Source organism: Erithacus rubecula (genome assembly GCF_903797595.1).
Source record: "Erithacus rubecula genome assembly, chromosome: 1".
NCBI lineage: Eukaryota > Metazoa > Chordata > Aves > Passeriformes > Muscicapidae > Erithacus > Erithacus rubecula.
The window spans coordinates 71,591,190-71,616,828 of NC_136658.1; the positions used below are offsets into that span (position 1 = coordinate 71,591,190).

Here is a 25,639-nt window from a genome sequence, read left to right on the forward strand (position 1 = left end):
AGGGCCCTCCTCTTGGAAAGCTTATTGGTACAGGAAGACCTCATCTTGTTCAAATCTCCAAGTCGGAAGCTTCTGTCAGGACAAAACAAAATTTTTTTTCTGCACATGACAGCTTTTTGGTTGGTTGGTTGGTTTGATCAGTTGTTTTAGTATTTTTTTCCCTTAAATGCAAATAACATTGCTAAAGAGACTAAATAATTTTTTTTTGCACAATCTGAATTCCATTTGAAAGTTTGGTCTATGCATTGGAGGTCAGACCTTTTCAAAGTGGAAAATATTCAGGATTTTCGCAGGTTTCTTTGATCATTGCACTTCTTTCCTTCCACATCACAAGCTGGCTCAGCTACTGGAAGTAATTTATGCATGACAACTCAGTCCTAAGCTGGAGCTAATTAGCTCTGCTTATTTGTCAAGTGAAATCCAAATAATGCATTATTACAGTAACAAAGCCAGTCTGTTTCATATAAAAAGAAGTATGAATAATTATGAATGCTTTCACCAGGGAAAAATTTTGTCAATGCCCTGTTATTGGGCCCAGTTACTTTAGTCAAGACTTAAATTCTCAGGTGTCCAATGAGGCCTGAATGCCAAATGAGGTTTCTCTTCTGACCAGGCTTTCACATGCCACTCTCATGTGGATCCTCCAATGTCTAATAGGAGTGAGACTGTACTGCATCATTACTGCAGCTGAATTCAAAAGCCAAGAGAAACCAGGTTTCACTAATTCCATTGCCTGCTATATATTGTTCTCCTGAATGCACAAATTTGCTATATGGATTATTATTTAAAGATGTGGAGAATTAGGAGAGGAAAATCTTTTTCTTTATACAATGCTCTGCTGTGTCAAGACATTTTTTGCACCACTTCTATGAATAGCAGAAGAAAAGGTGAGATGGTAATGTTAAAATGCCTGATCATGCAACCAGCTTTTGTTTGGACTGAATTTGGAATCTAAGAGATCTGTGAATTTTGCAGTAGGTGATGATGTCTTACCTTCTGATGTGCTTATAGTGACAATAGGGCTCATAAGCTCCAGACCCTCATTCCCATCTGAATTCACAGCCCGAGCTGCACACTGGACACGAGAACCGGCTTGAAAGTAAATGGAGTCGAGTGTAATCATCTTGGAGGAGGTGAAGAAGGTGTCAAAGTCAACCTCCTTCATGGGGCTGGTCACTCCATCGGGGCCAGTGGGGGCACTGACCAGCCACCGGTACCGTGTCAGGGTATCATTGATGCTCTCACTGGCACATATCGAGCCAGTCTTCTCAAAGTCTTCATACTTAGGGTTACAGGCCTGAAGAACAAGGCACATGTGCTAAGAATCTATTTGCTTCATGGCAAAGGAGTTTGTGATCAAGAGTCACAAAACTGAACAACATGCAGTGCACAATCCCAGTAAATATCATAAGAAATCTCTGTATATTGGCAGTGATGTGTTTAGCACTGTTAGGGCAGATCGAAAGGCATATCTAATTAAGCTTACTGAAATAAAAAATATTATTTTAAATTGATTTATAGGTGAAAATGCAACATACTTATGAGGGCACAAACTACACACCCATGTACTACTTTAATTTTAACTCCTCCCTTTGATCTAATTCTGCAAATACACTTTGCATTTAAAGACTTATTTTCTTTGATATTTTTTTTTTTTAATTTAGACGAACCATTTAACTTGTGACATTCCTGTGCAAAAGGAATGTGTGACAAAAAAATTGAAGATGGACAAAAATATTCTTCAAGGTATATGAATATTTATGCAAATTTTTCAGTTGCAAAACTACTAGTGAAAAAAACGAAAGAAGCCTGTATTCCTTCAGCACTCAATTTGCCACAATCTGTGACACTCACTGAAAACAATGGCTCATTTGTTATCCCTAGTGATTTTAACTCTGCAAATTAAAGCAGGATAACACAGGATATAGTAAGGTCATGCAATCACAGACACAGTGTGAGTATCAATATCAAACTATTCTTAGTGAGGAACAAGTGAAACATCTTTCTATGCTTTTTGTCCTCCTGAAAACAGATTAATTATCCACAAAAATAAGATTAGCTCTAAGGATAATTCTAGCTTGAACTAATATGTGTGACTAATATGTGTGACTCATCACCATATGGATTGGTACTGGGTGGCTAAAATCCACTGAACAAAATCCATATACTGATTTTTTTCTGTTTTTGCACAGAGATACTCACTGTGATACAGATGACAGGATAGCCTGCAATGGGACTGGTTTTGTCTTTGGCTTTAGAAGTATCATCATATATCAACAGAGATGCAACTTGAGGGACAGAGGGAAAGGTGACATCTGCCATGCTGTTCATTTCTTCAATGTAAACAATGGCCTTGGCTGTCTGACAATGAAAAGGACAGAAACAGTCCTCTGTGAAAATTTAAATAGACAAGCTGGACCTTGATCATAATCTTCAAAACACTGTTCCAAAAGAAGTTCCAAAACCTCAACTGGATGAGCTACTAAGAGAGGGTTGAGGGACTGAAAGTACACTGCAGAGTGCAAGACGAATAGCTAAAATTAAATTTTTCTTTCCATTTCTTTCCCTGAAGATTCCAGACATTGAACCTTGTCTCCCACCATTTTTGTTATCACTTCAGTATTCTGGTATAAACCCCTGTGTGCACTGTGTGCTTTAATGGGTGGTGGAAATGGGGTGTTTGTCATCAGCAAAGGCTGTGTCTCTTCTGCCTGGCTGTCTGCAGTCAGACTATAGATGGTGAGACACTGATGAAGCAGACAGGGAGTTTCAAGAACATTTTATGCCAAATCAGAGGAATATACTGTTTAAATTAAAAGTATTTAAGACATAATGCTAAAAAAATAAGAATGTGTTGCTATTTCATCTTTGACAATAAGAATAATATTAACATGGCTTTGACAATAGAAGTCATATTTCATCTGAAATTGCTCTTTTTGCAGCATAGAGGTTACATTGGTATTGCCAGAGAGTGTTTCTAAGAGGACATCAGTTTCTATGACTGATGAGAAGAATATGTCTGGAACAATATTCTGAAGACTTCAGTCTTTCATTGACTCTATGGTCCCATCAACATTATTGCCCTGACAACAAACTGTTTTGTTTGCTGAGATGCCCTTTTTGTCTTTTAATAAAAAGGTCAAGATGGTGTGAATAAATCTTAAAAGAAGAGTATAACTGTGAACCAAGAAGTAAGTAAGAGAGCAGTTTACCAGACTTTGTTGCTCAGGACTTTGCATGAAATTGTTACCTGTATTTCTGCAACCATGTTCTCATCAGGCTTCAGGTGAACAGTGAAGGCTTCTCTCATCTCCCTTACTCCATCAAAGAGAACTTCAATCTCCACAAAGTGCTGTGTTTCACCCTCCTTGAACTCAATTTCTGAAAACATGAGACACTTAAAAATAAATCTGTTGTTTGTCACAAGCTTTGATTCTAGGCCCAGCCACGAGAGATGGCAGTTAATACTCACTTTTCAAATTACAGATGCTTGCAAATTTAGTTTAACCAATTTGATGCTGCAAATAGTAATAATGAATAGCAGTGGACACATGTGGAAATCACTGGAAATAAGACATAAATCAAGAGATTTGCAAAGCTCAAGATTTAGTCTAATGGAACTTAATGTTTTGAAAATTATCTGTGACTAACATGCAAATGCTGGTAACATATGTGAATGACCAAAAGATTGAAGAATTCCAAATAAAAGGTATTGTTAGGTCTTTTTCCTAAAAAATGCAATAAATACAATGGCATATACAAAAAATAAGGAACAAAGTTGTAGCTACACAAGAGTATTGAAAACCATAATCTCTGAAAATTTTCATAAATCATAACGGGATGACAGATTAAAGAAGGGAAAAAAGTGCTGAACCACAGCAGCTGGGAAAGAGGAGTGAGAATATGTGAGAAATCACTCTGCAGGCACCAAGGTCAGTGGAGAAGGCTGCAGTGGAGCAGGCTCCTGGCAGGACCCATGGCAGGGGGCACTATGGAAAGAGAAGCCCATGGAAAGAGGAGCCCACAGTGGAGAAGGTTTGCTGGCAGGACTGGTGACTTCATGAAGACCCATAATGGAGCAGTTCATGAAGAACTGCAGACCATGGGAAGGACCCATAGTGTAGTTTTTGAAGAACTGTTTCCTGTGGGTGAGACCTCATGCTGGAGTAGGGAAGAGTGTGAGGAGGAAGAAGAATCAGAAATAATGTGCAATAAACAGATTGCAACTCCCATTCTCTCAGGCCAGTCAGAGGTAAGGAATTTGGGAGTGAAGCTAACCCCAAGAAAAAGGGAGAGGTGGGAGGAATGTGTTCTAAGATCTAGTCTTATTTCCCAACATTGTGCTCTGGTTTGATTGGTAATAAATGAAACTAATTTTCCCAAGTTGAGCCTGTTTTCCCCGTGCTGATAATTGGTGAGTGATCTCTCCCTCTTCTTATCTCAATCCATGAGACTTCTGTCATATTTTCTCTCTCCTCTGTAACTGAGGAAGGGGAGTCATAGAGCAGTTTTGGTGGGCACTTGCTGCCAGCCAAGATCAACACATCACACTGACCAAGTTAGGGAGTACTATGATTCTTGACTGTATTAGCTACTAAAGAAATAAAAAGTACAGAAGCTATTTAACATTTGTGCCTGGAAAGGGTAAGAGTGATAACATCCCAAACAATAAGTGCATTTCTAATATTTTTATTTTTAAAGAACGTCAAATTCACTTTGAAGATATACAGAAATAACCAACAGAAACTTAGGAACTTGCAGAGAGTGATGTTCTCACTGGTATATAGAAACAGTACCATAATCAAGATACCAGGTGATAAAGAGCTCTGCACTCTAAAGGGACAGGCACAAAAAGCAGTAGTGCACTAAAGCTGAATAGTATATGGGAAATAAGGCATAGTTAGGTAATAGAGACTGATTAGTGCTCAGAAACACTCCTCCTCTCCAAAATCTTCACACCAGCACAGGACACTGTTTCTAAAGGATATATTTTCTCCAACTGAAGTTATTTGGATCAATACAAAAATAATTTGGGAAAACTGGGAGAATCTTGCAATCCACAGTGAGTCTGATTAAGTGATCTAATGATCCTTTCAATCCCAAGAATTATTAAGCTAGGGAACAAATATGCAAATTCTTAGCTGTGTAACAGCTAAGAATTTTACTGATTTTCAGCTTCCCACACTTCTTTCAGAAAACCCAACTGAGGATGCCGGTTTTGTATCTTTGGCTGAACAGGCAGGTTCCCTAAAAACCCACAGATGTTCTGAAACCTTTGGGGAAATTCTGCACATCACTGACCTTTCTCAAAGGCTTGGGGGCAGAGACCAAGAGCTTCTTGTTCTGCAGCAGCTTGTTTCCCCTGAAAACTTTGCTCCCATGTGCTGTTGGTGCACAGCAGGGAGAACCTAAGCAAGACAATACCCACGGGTAATGTGCATATAGGGTAAGTGTCAGCTGACACTAGAAGTTCCTGTGGTTGCCAGAGGGAAAGAGCAAAACTCTAAATGCAGGAGCAAAGTGACTGGAATTAGCAAGCTCTGGGTTGATGGTTTTCTTGTGGCTAGCAAATTGCCTCTTCTGAGATCACTAGTGACACATGCTACTCCTATGGAATTTGAAGATGTAGTGCAACGTTGTTGCTGGATGTTCAAAGGTAAATCTTACATTCCAGATGATTGGATGCCAAAATATTTTATCTGGAACTGTGAAAACACTCCAGCAATGAATGATTAATCTTAAAATACAGAGTAGTGTCATGTATTATCATAAACTTTCAAAGAAAAAAAAATCATCATGCTACAAACTCCATTAGTCATTGCTTAAAGCATGTAGGTGGGCTATTAATGGAAAGAAGTTTATCAACTAAGAAATTTCTCATTCTGTTACACAACTTCTCTCCTCATTCATTAGTAGTGTGGACTAGCAGGCAGTGAATTCAGAAATACAGAAGGAAAGCTTTATTACTATGCATATGGAAAAAGAAAAAGAAATATACATCAATTCCTACATACAGCAAATGTCATTATCTTAATGAATTGCTCAAGAAACAACCACACAATCATATCCTATAAATAGATGTTTCTTCAGAATAATGTTATTACACTCTGCAAATATAACTAAGGTTTAATTCACACATCTTCTACAACTACTTGAGCTAGAGATGCTTTCAAAGGAATCATAATTCTTTTGTAAATATCTCCACTGATAATTAATATTCCAACAGCACTTGGCTGTTGTCTACCACAGGGGATCTGCCCACAGTGTATTTGAATAGGAAAACACATTCTGGGATGTGGTTGCAAAGTATTCTAATCAAAGTTATTTCATTTTTCAAAAATTATGTTACAGTCATGAATGAAAACAAATAATTGGATGTGGTAAGTATGATCCTACCTTCTGATATAGGATGATAGTCTTCTCCAGAAGTAGCAGATCCATCTTTTGTATGAACTCTCACAACAGAAACTTTGGAAGTGTCTCCTAGGCGAAGAACTGGGATTTTCACAGTTGCTACTTGCCTTGCATCCTTTGGCTCACTCACACTAAATTTGGTCTCACCAAACTTAATGATAGCCTCTGACATTAGAAGAAAAAAAAAATGTTTTTAGAGCATGCAAATGGGCTTCCAAAAGCCAGTAACAATAAACTATCCTCTTACTGTCTGCGTCATCCCGAATCCTTATCAGCGTCTCGTTTTGCTCCCCAACAGAGGCACCAAAGGAAGAATCACTTCTTGGGGTGCCAAGAACCAGGCGCAGCTCTTCCTCCTCCTCGTGGAAAGTATCATCCATAAGCACCAGCGTGCAAGGCTTCTCAGTTTCACCTGCAATCATTCTGAAGGTAGCATCAGGCAGAACTTGGTGTTCTTTGCTCTAATACAGCACTTCTCTCCAAGGCACCACAGGCTGCTCCTGCTGGCCAAGGCATCCACCTTGACACCAAGCAAGTTAATGAGCAATGACAGAAGTGAAAGCAGAATTAGCACTTATTACCTTTCTATGGGAACTCATTAAAGTGGAATCCCCCATTTTGGGACTTCTGTAAGACAAGTGTGTTCACTTTTCATGTATTAGTTCTTTTGTTTTACCTAAGAAAAATATGCACCTTCTCAGTGACCTCTTCTACAGACTGCACTTAAAATGCAAATACTTGTTCAAGGAAACAGAGTAACAAAACCTTTCTAATGGTAATACTAATTACTAATTACCATTACGACTACTAATGGCAATTTTGTCATGAAGTTTTATATTTCAAGTCTCTTTTGATTGGACACCCTCCAACTGTGTGGACCTTCACTTATATTATTCCATTTGACTTTAAAGTCTTTTGAACTCCCACTGATTCCAAGAGACAGTGAATATTGGCTTAAAAATGCTTTGGAGTATCATACCTCTCAATTTTGCACTCACAAATTAATGTTTCCTGACTTACTAGATGCTCAGAAACTTGAACACCTTGCCTTACACCTTCTACACAAGCAGCAAGACCTACAAATGGTGTTCAGTGTCTGGCACCCAGCATGACTTGGTGGGCTCTTCATCATGAGACTGACTCCTACATCCCAGACAAAAGGAACAGCACAGCAGGAGAGAGATGAGGTCCATTTACTGTATTTTTTTCATCATTACATATTCAAATAAGATCAAGGCTCTTCAAGATGAAGAAACAGATCAGGATGCTGTGTTCATTTCCTGTGGTTGCCTTTTCCCTCACTACAGAAAATACATTATCCCTTAGGAGGAGAAAAAAAATGCAAAATACTCCTCCTGCTCATTGTTACATGGGAAATGTGAAAACTGAAATGAAAATGCTGCATATTAAACATGCCTAAGAAGCTTGTGGAGACAAAATATAATTATAGTAGACCTCTTTGCTACTTGTCTTTGCAGATAAATGGAAGAGCAACACTCAAAAAAAAAAAAAAAAAAAAAGTCACTTCCTAAGTGGCCCAGATCCATTAATTCTTACTAGCTGCACTCTTTCCTGGTTGCACAGAAGCAATAGCAAAGGTGCAGGGAACAGGACAGCACTAAAAGCTGAGGCCAACCCTAAATAAAGACTAACAACTCACTTTTTAAAGAGCACTATGATACATGTCTACAGAAATACAAATAATGTAATTTCTGTGATAAGGGCATACCAAGGATTTCACACTGATGATAGAACTTGTTTAAGACTTGCAAAAATTATCACATGTGTGTAAACTTCAAAGACTTGAAGACCAAACTGCCTTCTGCAGGAGTAGAAAGAATTAGGCAATATTCTTTCAACATAGTAACATTTGATTTATTTGCATTTCATCTCTGATGTGAGATATTAAGTACATGATATTGGTGGGTGATCTTAGGTGAGCCTTGGTGGGAGAAAAAAATTCAAAGAAGAATTAGGGAGCTATATACCTGTTGAAACATCTATTACTTATTTCAGTGCAAGCCAAATGTATTTACCAGAAATCTGCTTAACAAAGAGCAGAACTTCTGAAGTTTCCTTTCTGACAGCAGATCTGTGCTTCTACTGTGTTATGCCAAACCTGCTTTTGCTATCACAAAGATCCTGGCATTCAGGCTGAACCTAAATGAAGATATACTCTTTTGGTTCTTATTGATTATCCCTCAAAGTCAGAATTCAAGAAAATAGAAGCAACATCATCCCATCACCCCAAGCCTTTGTTTTCCAGAGTGATCTTTTTGACACTACTTTATGAGAAGACACAATTGAAACACAGCAAAACAAAACAAAACAAAGCGAAGGAGAGCAAAGCAAACCACAAGAAAACATGGTAGACTAAAGGCTTCTAAAATGAGACCCAAGAACTTACCAGGAAGGAATGTGATGATGGAACTGTCAGTGTTAGGACGTTCTTCAAAGTCCATCATAACCTGAGCTGAACCTTGCCTTGTATAGCATCTCACAGTGGATGTGTATCGGATATCCCCACTCCTATATATCATGGCAGAAACCTGCCCATCATTTTCATTGGCTACATACACAGATTCTTTAAACTGCATCTTTGGCACTGGGCAGAAAAACATAGAAAGCACATGTAAAGTATAACTGCAGGAGTTACTTCCCTCCACCATTTCATATTTACTTATGCCACACTGCACCAGATATAGAACACAAGCAGCCAGACAGTGAATGACTTAACACATCATCGCCAAAATATGAAAAAGTAAAAAAGAAAAAAGTACTCACAATCAGACACTGAGTCATTAATGAAGATGGTGGTCTTGCTGGGTTCTCCAAGGGCAGCATTCATGGGCATCCTTAGCACAAGCTCAAACTTCTCTGTTCCTTCTAACACTGGCTGTCCAAGATCATCCAGAATTATCACACGAAATGTCTGCATATTGACTCCAGGGGAAAAATCCAAATTACGACTGATGCCTACATAATCTACCCCAGCTACCAATAGAAAAGAGATAAAAATAGCATTACATATAATTAATTACACCTGCTGTGACCAACAGAGAGAGATCATGAGCTGAGCCATTCCCAGCTTTTAATCCTAGCACAATGAATGCCAGGATAGAGATCCTGGCACAATGAATAAAGACCCTTACTGTAAGGAAAGATTTTTTTTTTTTTACCAGAAATAAAATAACTTAAATATTCAAGATTTGACAGAGCCATCAGATCATAAAAGCAAGTTTAGAACTGAAGCAATCATGTATTTTTTCAGACTTAATAATTTTCCTTCTCATAAGAAAGATACATATATGCATATATCATACATATATGCTATGTTTAGATATTCCTGAAATAAAAGTAAAGTTACACTCAGGATAAGCACCTGAGGAAAATAATTTTTATGCTGCCTTGATATGAATATCTTAGTTTAAAAATTATGATATGTTTTGTGAAAAAATAGAGTATGCTAACACTTGATTCTGCAAAGGTTCTGCTGAAGCATCCAAGAGTCACACAGCCGAAGCAATGCTGTTCCTGAATAGGATAATAGGCAATGATTTCTCACTGCCTACAGTAAAAAGGAGAGAAGCAAACTCAGCACGCTGCCAGTGATCATAACCGAGCCCAGACTATGCTCTTGAGGCAGCAATCAACTGCCTTTGTAGCAGTCTTTATATGAGGATTTAAAGGCATTTCTCCATGTGTTGTACTTCATAGCAGTTCTTACTCCTGTTTCTCTGAAATTCTGTAACCACTGAATTTGCTCTAAGAAGAAGAGATCCACTCAAAGCGAGACACATGCAGTTTTCATTTTATGTGGCTGAAACGGCACCAAGACCCAGTGAGCTAGCACTTGTGAAGTGCAGCAGCATGTACAGAGTGGTAGCAGTCTGAAACCAGAGAGAAGCAGAAACTCACCCTCTGCAGTCACTGGCTCAGATTTGCGGGACCTCACCGTAACAGAGGCGGCTTTGGACAGATCGGTCCCGGTCCTCCAGACACGGACCTCAATGTAGCCAGCACTCTCATCTACGTAGTATTCATCATCTCCAAAGTAGAATGCTGGCTCTGGTGAAGGAGGAACAATACCCATAAGTGCTTCTTTACCTTACGCTGAAGTAAACAAGAAACGGTAAAATCCACATTGGACAATGGAGAGCACTTTGCTCATCTCAGGAAGTGAAATAAAGCTGGTTTTTTTAAGGCTTAGAATTCTAGCTATTTTTGGCTTCTTTTCAAGTATTGGTTTGTATGGTTTTAGACAGCAGTTGTTGTATTGGCATCGTGGTTTTTTTCTTGCCTCCTACATTTCCAACTTTTTGTGTCAGCATGTATGAATCTGTGTACAAAACCAAATGTGGTATCTCATTAAACTTGTTTTAGTTGAGTCCTGTGCACAAGCCAGAAAATTCCTTGCATTTTTCACTTTGGTGCAAACATATGAAGGTGAATACAGATAATGAAGCTTTAACTTGAATGTTCTCACAGATTCCTGCTAAAACCTGACTGGAATATGACATATAATTGGAGCTACTCTTGGTAACATTTTCCAGCTAACTAAAAGGCATATACTTAATTTCAGTTCTCCCACATCTAGCACTTAAAACAAAATCAATCTTATTTCATGTAAACTGAAATGTGAATAGTCTTTATCTTAATGCTAAAGTTCCACAGTTCATAAGAAAGAAGAGCAAAAAAGCAAAGGAGATTAAGAGCTATTCAACTTAACAGACACATTGTTTAGCTTCATTATTTCCTCCCTTTTCCAGTTTTCCTACCCACAGTAATTTCACAAAGTAAACAGCCTTAAAAACATACCCCAGCTTCATCCTGGATGTATATCATCTCCCCTTTTCTATCCTTCCCATTCCTGTTTCAAACATGCAGGATTAATCATGCACAGCCAGTGCCTCAGATTTCTCCCTGCACAGCAGAAATCACAGCTAACTCCCCCAGGAGTAGAGATACCCACCCAAGTTCTCTTTGTGCTTCACCACAATTTTCTTATGCTGTCTTGTGAGTATTTATTGGAATTATGAGGCTGCAGTATCACTAATGTGCTTGAAATACCATGCAGCATGCAGCCAACTTGAATTCAGCTGTCAGAGATCACAGCAAACTCTCAGTGCTCTATGAGTAGCACTGTGGGTACTCCCCCTTCACCAACCATAGGAAAAACCCCAAAAATTCAAAGGAAATAACTGGAAAATGTTATGGCTCAACAGAGCTTATGCTTTGCTTACAGAAAAGGTACAACTTACTCAAAAGATGAGGCATAAATACTTTCAATGGTAAGTGAAAGTTGGAACTATCATTTTCATAAATCAGATTTTTATAAGACTATATGTCTGATGCGAAAGCTATGACTTCTACTACAACACAATAAGTGTTTTGGAATTGAAGAATCTCCACAGTGTATGCAACAATCTCCTCTGGTAGATTGCTGAACAATGCAAAATAGCAACTTAATTAAAATTAATCAGAAATATTTGTACTTAGTTATTACTAAGCCAAAACTTCATCTGAGAAAGCAGTAGTTAATAAGCATTTTGGAACTGTATTCAAAAGTGAAATTGCAAGTTTTGGAGAAAACAATTTTCTCTTCTGCATTCAAGATTTTCCTGTATTTCACAACTAATAAAAAAAACCCCAAACCACCCACTCCTTTAATATTCCTCATCAGTGAAAAAACTGCATCTGCCTCCCTATTTATCTACTAAAACTGAAATCATGCAACAAATTGATGGAACTGAATGTATCTACTAAAAAATAGTGCAGACTCATAGACCTGTTCGAGCATTATCCAAGTCATCAACCTTTGCAGGATGAAAGACAAACTTGGAAGAAGTCTAACTTTGGAAGATTAAAATATTGTCTGTTGCAATTTTTTTTTTTTTTTTTTTTTTTTAATTCAAGAGTATGTGTATTTAAGCATGTGTATTTGTGTGCACAGACAGAGAGACACACCAATCTTACTTTTTTGGCCCTAGAAGCTGGCTTGTCAGTAGTTGTTTTTATACTTGGAACTGTGAAGCTCTTATCTGAAACATTTTCAATGGGTGAACAGGATACATCCTCTGTACCTTTTGTGCAACTACTATTAACTTGGATGAGAGTTCTACTTACAGGGATACTGAAGCACTGGATATTAGATCTGCAAAGCAATGTGTCATTTCAGACATAAAATGTTCTTCTAAATTCTTAAGATGGATAAAGACTTCCCCAGCCTCTAGACAATAAAAATACAGAATGCCTACTAAGAACAAATAGTTATTAATGTGCCAGTAGTTAGATAAAGGAGTTAAGAAAATTATCAATTCTAATAAATGTAATTTCTTAAGTAGGTATGCTTACAGTTCAGCACACTTTCATAAATCTAATCTTGCTCTTATGTCCCAATGGTTCCAGAACATGATCTAGACTTGGCTGCACCTCATTTTAAGCACTTTAGTGAGAGGTACTCACATGGAGCCTGCTTGCTCTCTGTTTGCAAGGACAAAGATAGGCCATTCCAGGTTTCCCAGCACAATGAGCATACAGGAGGAAAGGTGCAATGGCTCACTCACTGCAATCCAAAAAATCTGAGGAGGTGTGCTTCTACTTACTGACTAGACAGGGAGCTTAGATGATCTGCCTTAAACTAAATGGAAGGTATAAGATAAAATGCTGTTTGTTTCTTACAGCATTATCCTAATGCTTGGTTTACTGCTGCTCAAGAAGAATCCTCACATACTATTCATTCCTGCAGTCACAGTCAAACAAACAAAAAAAAAAAATCTAAACCCTCAGCTAGCTCGCCTTGTATTTCAGAGTGAGTTTTTCACACTTTTTGAGGTATGTATGTTCAATGAAAGACACATTCTGCATGGTTACCCATCCTAGGAAACAAATCCTTACAAATGTTTTCTAAATTCATTTCCTGTAAGCTGTGTTAGTAGCTCCCCAGGGGAAGGAGCAAAGCCAAGCTCCTAACAGGGAAAGCATTGTCTGTCTCAGGTCATGTCTGGAAAACACTCTGTTCAGTGACTGCAGGCTCACTTACAGCAGACCTTTAATCTAGTAATCACTCTGAAGAGAGACTACTGCAAATTTAATGGCTCCTCTTAGAGAAATAAGAGGAAGTTTTCTGAGGGTTTTTTTGTTCAGACCCACAGATTTCATTGGCATGGAGTTACAATAATCAGAGGAGAAAGGTTAGGAGCTTTAGTCCTAGATTTCTTGGCACAGAAATAAAAACTTTGCCTTGTCCTTGTACTTACAGAGTCAGAGGCATATCTCAACGACAGCACTAGTCAGTCATCAAGCAGGAAAACAAACACACTTCTCATTTTGTTAGGAGCACATATAACTTTGAAGGTACATCATCAAATCAATGTGATAGCACAAAAATGTTTATTTCCAAAGAGGCTTTACCTTTTAAAATTATATCCTTATAAACTGCTTCAGGGAGACATTGCAAAAGAGTAGGTTGTTTATAAAAAATGTTGTTGGCAAGGCATTTAGGACAAACACAAAAGAACAGTCTCTTGTGCAGACACCTTGATAAGGCTTAGAACTAAAGTGAATGTCATTTATATATGCTGCCAGTGATGTGCACACACACATATACATTTATATACTCTCAGGAGGAAAGAGACAATAGAAGAGAACAGATATGACACTTCAACATTCACATCCTGGAACCAGGAGAAGCAGTCTTTATAAATAAACTTATGGCTCATCTTTTCTAGGGTTAAGACTATTTATTCCTAAAAGCTTTTGCTTTCCTTCTGTATGCAGAAGGTGCAAAGCAGTGCTTTACAAGCCTACAAGCCTGCTCTGGTACAGTCTGGACATGCTGGGGCCGTGCTGAATCCAAAGTAAGGAGCCCTGATGGCTGGCACAGCTAATTAACCTGGACACAAGATTTGCCTAGACCTGATCTGGCTCATACTCAGGCAACACTTACATACATCCCTACACAATGCCTACTTGCATTTCAGTATCAAAGCTGGCATTAAAGAACTGATCTGATGAGTCTGTAACATAACAGAATCCAATGTTACAAACATGAAGTGTGTGAGCTGCAGTTAGAGCAGTTAAGAATGAGAGTTCCACTAAATGTACAAAGGCATGAGCATTTACTGTTTAATAGCAGTAAAGGTCAACTTCTGAAATCTCTCTCAGAATCATGTTAACAGCAGCAAAAGAAAAGCCCAGAGAAACCATCCATTACAAAAACTTTATATTGTTTCTTTTTTTAAATCTGAAACTAGGTAGCACCAGTCTGCAGCTATTTACACACACTTGAAACTATGCAAGCAACTGAGCTTGCATTTAGCACAATGAATTGAATGTGCCAAGTCATTTATTTTCACTGAATGCTGTAGAAGCAGGGGTCAAGATTACAGTCAAAGCTCACTTCTGTAGAAGGTACCTATTGTGCAAATGCCAATAGCTTTTTATTTTACATGGTCAAAACAGATTACTTTTCAAATTCATATATTGCAATCTTAACAGCTTTCATCTTCTTAGCACTATTGTCATAACTTTTGCAATCAAAAAGTAAATTCCCCTCAGAATCAAAATTGTTAGTTTTAGCCCAATTGCCATAGACATTATCTTAAGCAAATAATGTCTGCTTTTCCATTTGTCTCAACAGACCATTTCTGCCTATTGACTTCAAAATGTTTTAAAAAACAATTCTGCAAACACTGTAACATGTAATAGGACAGATTCAAATTAATGCAATCTTTGCCAAACACAATTCAATTCTGTAAGGAAATTTTAATCCACAATGGCAGTGTCATACATTGATTAAACTGGCTCATCACTTAATTACTCTTATTTTTTGCACTTAATCTAGTAATTTCAGTAGAGTAACATGGTGTGAAGCAGCAACTGCTATGAACAATATTATATATGATTCACATTTAATTGATTTATGACACATACTAATTTAGCAAAACACTTTACATTTTAACTCACCCTATATGTTCAAGTGCATCCATGCTTCAGTTTCTCTAGACACATTACCATCACAAGCAGCACCTGCCTGGCAGGCTTGGAGTCTATATCTAAACTCTCTGCTACATCAGTAAGCAAAACTCAAATGTGAGCACAGTAGCATGCTAAAGGAAGCAGACTACAGCTCTAACTGCAAGAGTGAGGATGGCAGTGAGATGGCTACAGTGATACCCCACCTCTGGTCACCTGTACTTTCCTTCTTGACAGCCTGCCATGTTCTCTGTAGCTTGGAGAACGGAGTTAATTCTAATTTTGCTTAGTATGAGGCTGCTGATCATAAACACTGCAGTAATAGCACTTGAAAGTGAAAATGAATTTTTCAACAATTAGTTAATTATTATGCACAAGATAGCAATGAGCAGTCTTAAATTGTCTCCCAGCTACAAATGGCCTGTTAGTAGAAAGGCCAATGTGTGCAGTTCACTCTAGTAAGTGTCCTTCCCTTGAAGCAATTAATTTACCTCTGTTGGTTTTCTAAGAAATTTTGATACCTTTCCAAAACATCAAATTGATATATCAGTGAACTAACATAAGCATGAAGATATTTATTAGTAGAGTAGTATTGTTATGATTCTTCCACACACCTTCAGGGTGTAACCTACAGACCTTGATATCACTTGAACTAATTCATGTGTTGGAGGAGCTCTTCCTATGCCCAGTCTGAGGACAGGGCCAAAAGATTTTTCCTGCTGTAAGTACATCAAACTTCAACTCCTTGCCTAAGCCATTCCATAATGCAGATGGTTGCTTCATTTGCCCATGGAAATAAAAATATAAAGAATAAGAGATTAAGAAACAGACACTGGAATTTGGGGACAAACCCAAACATGATCGTAATTGCTCGCAGCATCCATCTGAATTTCACATATCTTTTTTCTACTGACTATACCTCCCACAGAGCATGAAATTAACTCAGAATCTTCTACATGCTCTGTTTTTAAAATTAATTAGATTACTTTTATATAACAGGCCTGGGAAATGGGATTGGTAACAAATTCTCAATAAACTCATGAAACAGAGGCTGACAGATAAAGGGTAAGGCTTGGCAGTAGCATTTAAATATACCACACACAAGGTTTTTCACAAGGAGACCAAGCTTGAAGGTGCTTAGAGTCAGTGATTCACACATCAGGTAAAAAATGAGGGCTACAAACAGAAATGGTAAGAGAAGTTCAGCAGCATTTTAGAAATCAGGCTTGGCAAAGATATAGTATGTAGCCATTTCCAGCTGATCCAACTTTAGATTTTTGCACTTTTACTATTCAGTCACAATGGTAGTTATGTTGAATTTGCTTAAGCATTGGAAACAATTTCTTATAGGCTTTTCTGCCTACATACAATCAGAACAAATTTACCTCACCGAGGCTCTAGAAGAAAAGTATGCAAGATATTCCTTTACCAGAGCTACTGCTGAGGATAGGAGTTGGCAGAGAAGACAGAGCAGAAGTGAAAACAGCAACAGCCAGACTCACCAGACCACATGAGCAGAGCTCTAACAAAAGAAAATATGCTCTGCTGTAAGTTAAAACTTCTTGAATTCTGTTTCTTGGACTTTCGATCCCATTTGTGTGTGAGAGAAAAGAGTGTCCTGACAGTGAAGTGAGGTAGTAACTGAGTTAATCTTTTGAGGTTTTGCACTTTTAAAAGGAGAATTCATGGCATTAAAGCCCAGTAGGCTACAGTAGCTACAGTACCTTTAGGGTCTTCAAAGAGCAAACTGGCAAAGTCTCAATATGAGGAGATTCAGAATAAGGAAGATGATTGAAGAACCCTTAGGAAAACTGAATCCACAAAGTCATCCTAGTCAATTTGATTATCCAAATCTTAAACATACAAAGCACTCAGTCAATAAATACACTTCCTACGACCATATCCAACAATGAATAGATGATTAATTTAGAATGGTTTACTAGGCATTCATTAAATTTCTAAACAGAGGATAATAAATGCAAGATCTACAGTACAATGACCAATGCCATCAAAAATACAATATGCTACAGCAAGATACGAGAGACAAAGCAGTTTAATGAACTCTAGAGTGAACTGCCATAAACTAACAATGCACTAGGCTCTGGGATGCAATGCCAGTTCACATAAGAACACCACTTCATTAAATGCATCCTCAATTTAATAGAAAGCATAATTTTTTTCTACAGTTCACATAATTTCTTCATGCCTTCTGCTTATCAGCTATTCTGTATTCTTTGAATACAAAATTAAAAGTATTTCAACACTCTTCTCAAAATATTACTGCAATTCTCATAGAAGTGTACTACTGCTTGTGTAAGGAACCATTTAAAAACATGCAGCAGTGAAGGCTGAAGAGCTTTGTGCTCCACCAGCTGCATGCCCTACTGTAAAATAGATGTGACAAAGTATTGCTTGGAGGTCACTGTTCTGCCCTCTTCACCTATCAAAGGAGCCCAGACCACAAAGTTGGACTACATGTCTACTTATTAAGCAGATAAATAAAGGTAAGATTAATCCAACATCTGTAGTTCACATACACATATATATACAAACTCACACACTTACAAAATGGGACGTACATACATAATAAACTGTAAGCAACAAATAATGCTAAGAAAGCAAATCTTAAGTGTGCCTGGTTACTTTATAGCATGTCCTACTGCAAAGTATGACGTTAATTTATTTCTGTGACAGGCAGCAAACAGGCACTTTCCAAAATCTTTAAGGCTATCATCATGGATTGAGCATTTTTCACTCTGTTGAACTGGTGATAATAAGAAGGTATTAGTGAAGAAAACTGGGAGTATAATATGTGTCATAAGCTGGCTGTCATCCACTTTTTCCCTTGATTAGTTGCCAACCTGGCCACCTGCCACAGACTGGGGAAAGGGGAGGGGTCATATAGAGATTTTACTTAATGGGAGGACAAAAGAAGTTAAAAAAGTTACACAGAAGTGCCAGAAGCATCAGATTCACAAGCACTGTAAAAACATAAAAGGGAGAAAGTAATCAGAGAGGGATGTACACAGAAAGAAAGAACCACTTCACTATTTTAGGCATCTCCAGAGAGTGGTGATGGATAGTTGGCCAAATCATTACTTCAGTCCATAACATAAGAGTGGGCATTCTCTGACTGTAGTGTCAGATTGTAATTAAAATTGGACAAATGTACTAGCAGATGTTAACTACCAAGATTAATCAACCACCTGTTCAGTTTAAGGTCTGACAGACCTGCTGGCAAAGAGAAAAAGGCACATTTGACTGCCTGCCTTGGAGACCAATGGAAATAAGAAGATTCCAGCTATCCTTGTGAAATAAGGACATTCTTCTGATAAACTATGTTACCAATAAAACACTTATTTATCAAAAGCTATACATTTGGCTCAGTACACACACTGAGAGTTAGTTCATACTGCCTGCTTGCTAGAAGAAAATGCAAAGCACATATTTACAGTGTAACATTGCAGTGCTGACTTTTAGTCTATTGGTAGCAAATATTAATATATATTTTACTACTTCAAGGGAGCTGGACAAGTGTTAGTGGGTACGAATTTCCAGAACGTGGTCTAAGGATTTTCAGAATTTAATTAAGCGTAAGGAAAGTGACAACAAGTATTTTAAAGATATCTCCAGAAGACTAAATAATTAATCTGTTCTGTTCAACCTCTATCATTCCCTTTCTACATTAGGATACCATCATCCAGTTTATTCATCTGTAAAATATTTGCAGACAGTGCTATCCTCTATCATATGGATAGTATGGGTGATGGATTCTGTTGATCAGGTGTAAAGATAATAGTCAGCAAATCTCCAACATAAACCTGAGTCCTTCACTTTCTCAGCCTTGATGCAGAAATGTCAATAAGTTTGAGAAGCTTCTTGCCCATCAAATGTGAATGAAGTGGAAGAAATGTATTTAATGCACTTCCTGCTGTGAACAGCATGAGTCTTCAACAATTCCACTAAGGCAGGAAGACTGTTTGTCAGCCTGGCTGTAAGGCTGTGTGCTCTCACGGCAACACTAAATACAGTAGCATGGAATTAAAATCACATGGGGAGACAACCACTTACAAAAAAAACCTTGCAGCACACAAAATAATTGCAAGTATTTTTCCCCTTAGGTGCAAAGTTCCAGCTCTGCACTCACCACACCTTTTCTCTTCAGGCTTCCAAATGGGATTACAAACTGAGTTTTAAATTTGTCCACAACAAAAACCTAAGTAAAAAAGAATCTAAATTAGCACAGCAGTCAAAATATTGGGACCGTGGAAAAGCAGAGCTTTGACTCCAACCTTGTTAAAGCATTTTGTATCAGACTTGTGGCTTACCATACAGTAACATTGTTAGTGCTGGAACCAAATTACAGGCTCTTCATTCCCAGAACAAAAATACCAACAAAATACTCATTTTTTTCTCTCTCTCTATGAAATTATTTCAGAGTCACTGCTTCAGCTGAAAAACAGAGAGCACTTCCAGGCTGATCTAGCTCAGTTTCTTAGTGCCTGAGGATTAAGGCATTTCTATAGAAGAGTAGGGTCTAAGTGTTTTTATGAGTCTTAGACTAAATTCTAGGATTTGTCTATCCAAGGGGAATGGAAAGTGCACATTAACCTCATATTCCTTTTCCTAGATGCATAATATTTATCTGTTATGCAAAGTGCCTCCTTCAAATGGGCTTTATACTGAACTGTGTGTTCTCTCTGCAGTACGGGTATGTCCTTCATGCCCAGCAGTGCTTACAACTTTGTATTTGCAAATTAATTTTTTAAGATAGACTTTGTATCTACTGTTATAAATCAATGCATTTAGACACACCAGGTACCCTTGGTAACTGAGCTCAACAATTCAGATACTTGTCCTAGGATGAGATGTTTCCTGGGAGTACATCTCTCTTTTCATTAACTATAGAAGAATCCTGTAATAGCCTATTTGAATCAGATGTCTAAAGTTTTGGGGGCTAATGCCAGGTGAGATTAGTGCCACCCCAGAAGTGGATGATTTACATAGGTCTTTTCCCTATGCATGCTTTTCTTCCATGGTTCACAGTTAGCAATTATCACATCTGACACAAACTATGTTTTTACTTTTTAGTGCCTTAACAGCAGTGGCATATATAACATTGGATACAAGATTTCTATGTGAAGTTTCTTCTGTTGCTTACTTCATTAACTTAATCCTTTTCTCTTTTTCTATCTAACTTTAGTACCTATCAGGAAAAGTGCCCTCCAAATTAGGAAATGTCCCAATAGCAGCACCAATTTGAAAACAGCCATTCACAATATATAAATATACCAGTGCATGTTCTACAAACTACAAGTGTTTTTCTACAGGTTTTGCTTTGGCAGCACAGCACAACTGTATAACCCCCAATTAGACTTTTCAGTTGCCTGGAATTCAGTGAATACACTGTAGTTTACTAGAGCATACCTCTTACATTTTTTATTGTCATGATTATACAGCAACTACAACATTTTAGTTAGGCCTTAAGGGCATTCTCTAGAAATAAAAGACTTGGATGGTAGGTGCTGAAGGTGAATGTTTCCTAATTAACTCACATTGAAAGCCAGAGGAGATAAGGCAATGCTGCTATAGCTGACTTGGGTTCCATAGGAAAGATCTCATGTAGTAATGTATTATTAAACTTTGATCTTTGCTATTTCTATTGTGCCTGAAAAAGTCAGTGCATAATGTTAATCCAGTCGCAGTACTTGGAGACGTCACTCAATGACACACTGTGACATTTGTCCAAAGAAACTCTGTTAAATAGAAGATGAATTTAAGCAATGAGAAATATGTATCAGTAGATGTGAAGTAGAGACTAAAGTGGACCACAGAACTTAGCACTACAGCATTAATACAGCTGATAGACTAATACATGTGTGCTAAAGCTTCTACCAACCTTTATCTTAGACATCTTCTGAATTAAATCCTACTGTTTAAAGCTGAAGAAATTTTTTTTCACATACCATGCTTATTTAACTTAGTAAAATTAATTTTGTGCACCACAAACAATAATAACCATTACTGCACAAAATCATCTGCTTATTTTTGCAGGATTTCAATCATGACTGCCAGGGTGCTAAATTGCTCACACTTTACATAAACATTTGTTTGCATATATATTTGTATGTGTGTGTGAATACATAAATAAATATGTAAAGCATAATCTATAATTTATCTACTTTGTAGTCTGTATTCTGTTTTTTAAAGAAAAGGCAGCACAACAGATGTCAGATGAAACAAAACACAGGCGTTTCATGCTTTATATTTTTATGCAAACTAAAAAGAATATAGTAGGAAATTTTACTGGTAAGTGAATTTTCAGTAAGTTTTTGCATATGCTGGAATTCTTCATGGGAGTTCTTTCACTGATACAGAAAGCAAAAAAGGAGTTCTGTCACATCATTCCAAATACCACATATGCAACATTTTGAGTGTAAAAAGAAAAGTGAATGTTTTCAAAAAAGTGTTCCAAACCTATCCTTCAAAGGTCCCTTATCTTTCAACATGCCAAATATTCTTTACTCCTACTAACAAACATAGATATTTCAGTTCCTACATAATGAAAATATTCTATTCTAATTTCCCAAACACTTCCCCAGCTTTTAAAATAAATTGCATTAGATTATTCTTTGTTAAATTAATCTGTTTTAATCAGCTTCTGCTCCTAAATGCAGAAACTTCAAACTTAACAGTGGTACACAAACTAAATTTCTTCTGCTTTCTAATGGCAGTGTTAAAAGAGATTTCTCATTAACTTCCCTAATATTTTGTGTGAGTTTCATAAAATATTAAGTTTTATACTCAGTTGTGACTGGGATTCACTGAAATTCCTACTGAAGTTAGATGGTCTGATTTCATCTCTGATATTAACTAATGTCGTGGAGAATCATTCTCTCCATCCCAAACTCTCCATATATATTTTAAGCTGTCAGAACACCTTCCATTTTTGGGTAGTCAGCTTCTCCATGAACACATACTTTTAATAGCTGCTTTCTAAATATTCTATATGCTGCTACGTACAAACTTAAAAGTTTATGAATTCATCAGAATTATTCATACAAATAGAACTGTTGCAGTAGCTCCTAAATGAAAAAAATTGTCTTTGGTACAATAGCAGATTCAGATAAAGATTTCTATTTTGGCTTGCATACAATATATGATCTCTTACTTTACAAGATGTGTTTTTTCAACCTGGTGCAGTCATTAATGCTATATAATTACCAAATTCTCCACAGAGAAAACAAAGTCACCTCTGTCACAGGATTACAGGTGAGAAATTTCATGCAGACTGAGTATTTATGAAGCAATTAGATGGGTGTGGACTTCCTGCCTTTAAGAGGTGCCTTTTGTATCCTTACCCACAGAGAAATCACTGTTCTGATAATAATGGTCTGTTTTGGAATCAGACTTTCAAAGAGTACTGTACTATGTAATTCCTCCCTTTAGTCTTTAGGAAATATGAACGTGACACAATAGATGGTTTATGGCCTCACAGAGAGGACTAAAACAGCTTATCAGTAGTCCTATCACAGAATTTACAGTTGAGATGTCAGTCTCCAAACTCCACGCATAAATGAGGGCAATTGTACCAGGAAGCTTTCATGCTACTTCTCCAAGAAAAAGAGCTGTCACACCAATGTTGAAGCATTAAAGGAGAGGTTTGAGGCAGAAATTACACATGTATTTTTGAAAGCAGTTGGTGATACAGTGTGATTCTACTCTGACTCTACTCTGCCTTTGTCCTTTTTCTAACCATCACCAGAAGTGCTCCTTTCAAAGCAGTATCTTAAAGCTATTAACCACTTGAACAAATGACATAATTCTGTCAGCATTTCCTTACTGAGGCAATTTCTAAACTAACATTATTCTTGTTTGAATATTTGCTTTGTTAAAAAAACAAAGGGAGCACAAATGACACTTCCACACAGAAATTCAAATGCAGCATCAAATCATAAGAAATAGAGCTTGTCTCTTGGGAGCTGCTTGATGGCTTCTGCCCCATCAGGGCCTCCAAGAGAGTCCTCAGCAGCATGACTGAATGGGCCCAAGGGCTTTGTGGACACAGCCTCAGAATTGCAGAAACAAGGCTGCCCACGCAAGGTGACATCTTGGGTTATGTTTGTTAATGTGATAGAAGAGAAAGGTGCAGCTCCTTGCCCTGAATCACTGCTCATGTCATTTTCTCTAACAATAAAACAGCAGTACCAAATACTTTCAAAAACTCTCACAGCTTTTCAATAGTATTTTCTGATCTCAAGATGGTAGCAGCATGTGTTTTAACCAGCAGGAAGAAAAACAAAACTCATTTTCTACATGCTGATCTGAATGTGATGTTATTTGTACTTTCTGTCCTGTACTGGGAGTATCACTTCAATTCTATGGTATCTTACCATCATCCTTGTCAGGTACAATGGTAATACGAGTGCTTGGGAATTCTGCACCAATTCTTCCACCCATGGGCATGCTCAGCAAAACATCAAAGGTCTCAGCCTCCTCATACAGGGAATCATCTATGATGACAATCCGACACGTTTGTTCTCGCTCGTCCTTGTCAAAACGCAGGATGCTGTTGTGGTCCTCTGGCCTGGAGATGTAGTCAGAGTAGGAGAGTACAGAGGTTGGGGCAGTGCCAGATGCTGTTCCTGTGGCATGAAAGGGAAACAGTCACTATATATGCCATGGTTATGATGATCTCCTCACAGAGGTGGAATTTTATTTTCATTATCTTTTAATTTCTGTTTACTTTTTGGTGATCAGATGGGCTGTGGACAAGGTCAGAGGTCCACAGACCCACTTCTGAGGTATTCTGTCCTATTTCTGTATATGATACAATGGAAGAGTGTGGTTCTTCAAACCTTTGCACCTTTTCAGTCAGAAGAATATTGCTTATCACAAGAGACATAGACTGACAAAATAGCCCCTGTGAGGATTACCAGTTAACTACTCGTGGTATATTTTATCCATATTGAAGATACCAGTGGATTAAAACAGAATTTCAGGAAAACAAATTATTTGGATTTCAGATTACTTTACATAAAATATTGCTTCAGCAATAAAAAAAAAAACAAAAAAAACAAAAAAAAACAAAAAAACAACAACAGGTGTAGAAATCCCATGCTCTGCACAAGTATTATTAGTAAGAGACTGAAAGTCAGAGGAAGTACAAGCATGACAATTAAGCAATATTATTTTTCAATATATAAACAAGTGAAAGATAGCCAGGGCAATCACTGCAGCGCTTTCAGTTCTCATCACTTTCAGATATAAAATATCTGAAAATAAAAACCTTGCAGAAATTTGAAGAATACAGATCCTCTTCACCTCTCCATGATGATTTTTAAACTGCTTTCAGTAATACTCCTAGACAGATTGCAGAGATTAATATATTTCCAGTTGAGAGTGAAGATATTTAGATGAAAACGTAATTAACAGAGTTATAAAAAATTTTGTTATAAAATAGATGGAATAAATATTTTAAAATTTCTGTCTTTTTTCCACTCTTGCCATTTTTTCATTCTATAGTAGATTCTACTACCTTGTTGGGTGTAGCAGATGACCATCAGCTCCTGACTCACATCTCCACTTCTTCTGACTGGAATAAATAACTCACCAACATCTTCTTCAATAGTATAGGTGGACTGAGGAATAAAGACTGTTGATTCTGCAAAGAAAAGAACCCCATAAAGTCACCTGCACATTAGCTAAGAGCATTTTTGAAATTCTAAAAATATTCTCAAGTGCAACAAATAACTCACATTTATTTGCAATGCCACTAAATTGTAAGTAAAACTTGGAGGGTGACACAAGTAGAATTTCTTAGTGTTTCAGAAATGGAAAAGAAAATCAGATCATTAGGTCTGAATTCACAAGTCCTTATTAAGTGGCCTCTTATGTGACAGATTTGTTTATCTAGGGTTAATGGTGCAAGACAGTGTTTAGAGATTTTTCCACAAAGCCTGTTTTTTTATTATTTCCATGGTACTTAATTATTAACTGTTAACTGCAGAAATATCAATAGCAGCTTACACATAGGCTGTGGTTCAGCCAGGCCATTCTTTATTTACTGCATCAAGATAACCAGAAAAATCATTTGGCATTGAGGAGCAAGGTTGAGCTCTTGACATCTTACTCTGACTTGGACATTTGATTTGAGTTAGTTACATGTCTACACTCCTTTTTTACTAGAAAAAGACCCAACCAATACAGCCAGTGAAGTATGAGGAACTTGAGCAATCTCACTCTGAAA

The 25,639-nt window shown here is 37.4% G+C and overlaps 1 protein-coding gene across 1 annotated transcript in view; it reads right to left on the reverse strand.

Annotated features, from left to right (window-relative positions):
* FREM2 (FRAS1 related extracellular matrix 2) overlaps positions 1-25,639 on the reverse strand; it is a 115,522-nt gene that overhangs the window by 27,226 nt on the left and 62,657 nt on the right. Inside the window, exons 5-14 of the mRNA XM_079319032.1 lie at positions 24,929-25,054; positions 23,784-24,035; positions 10,333-10,482; positions 9,199-9,408; positions 8,822-9,019; positions 6,662-6,826; positions 6,397-6,579; positions 3,251-3,381; positions 2,203-2,361; positions 994-1,297 (exon numbers count right to left, since the gene is read on the reverse strand). Coding sequence (XP_079175158.1) covers positions 994-1,297; positions 2,203-2,361; positions 3,251-3,381; positions 6,397-6,579; positions 6,662-6,826; positions 8,822-9,019; positions 9,199-9,408; positions 10,333-10,482; positions 23,784-24,035; positions 24,929-25,054 — 1,878 coding nt within the window. The remainder of the gene's footprint in view (positions 1-993; positions 1,298-2,202; positions 2,362-3,250; positions 3,382-6,396; positions 6,580-6,661; positions 6,827-8,821; positions 9,020-9,198; positions 9,409-10,332; positions 10,483-23,783; positions 24,036-24,928; positions 25,055-25,639) is intronic.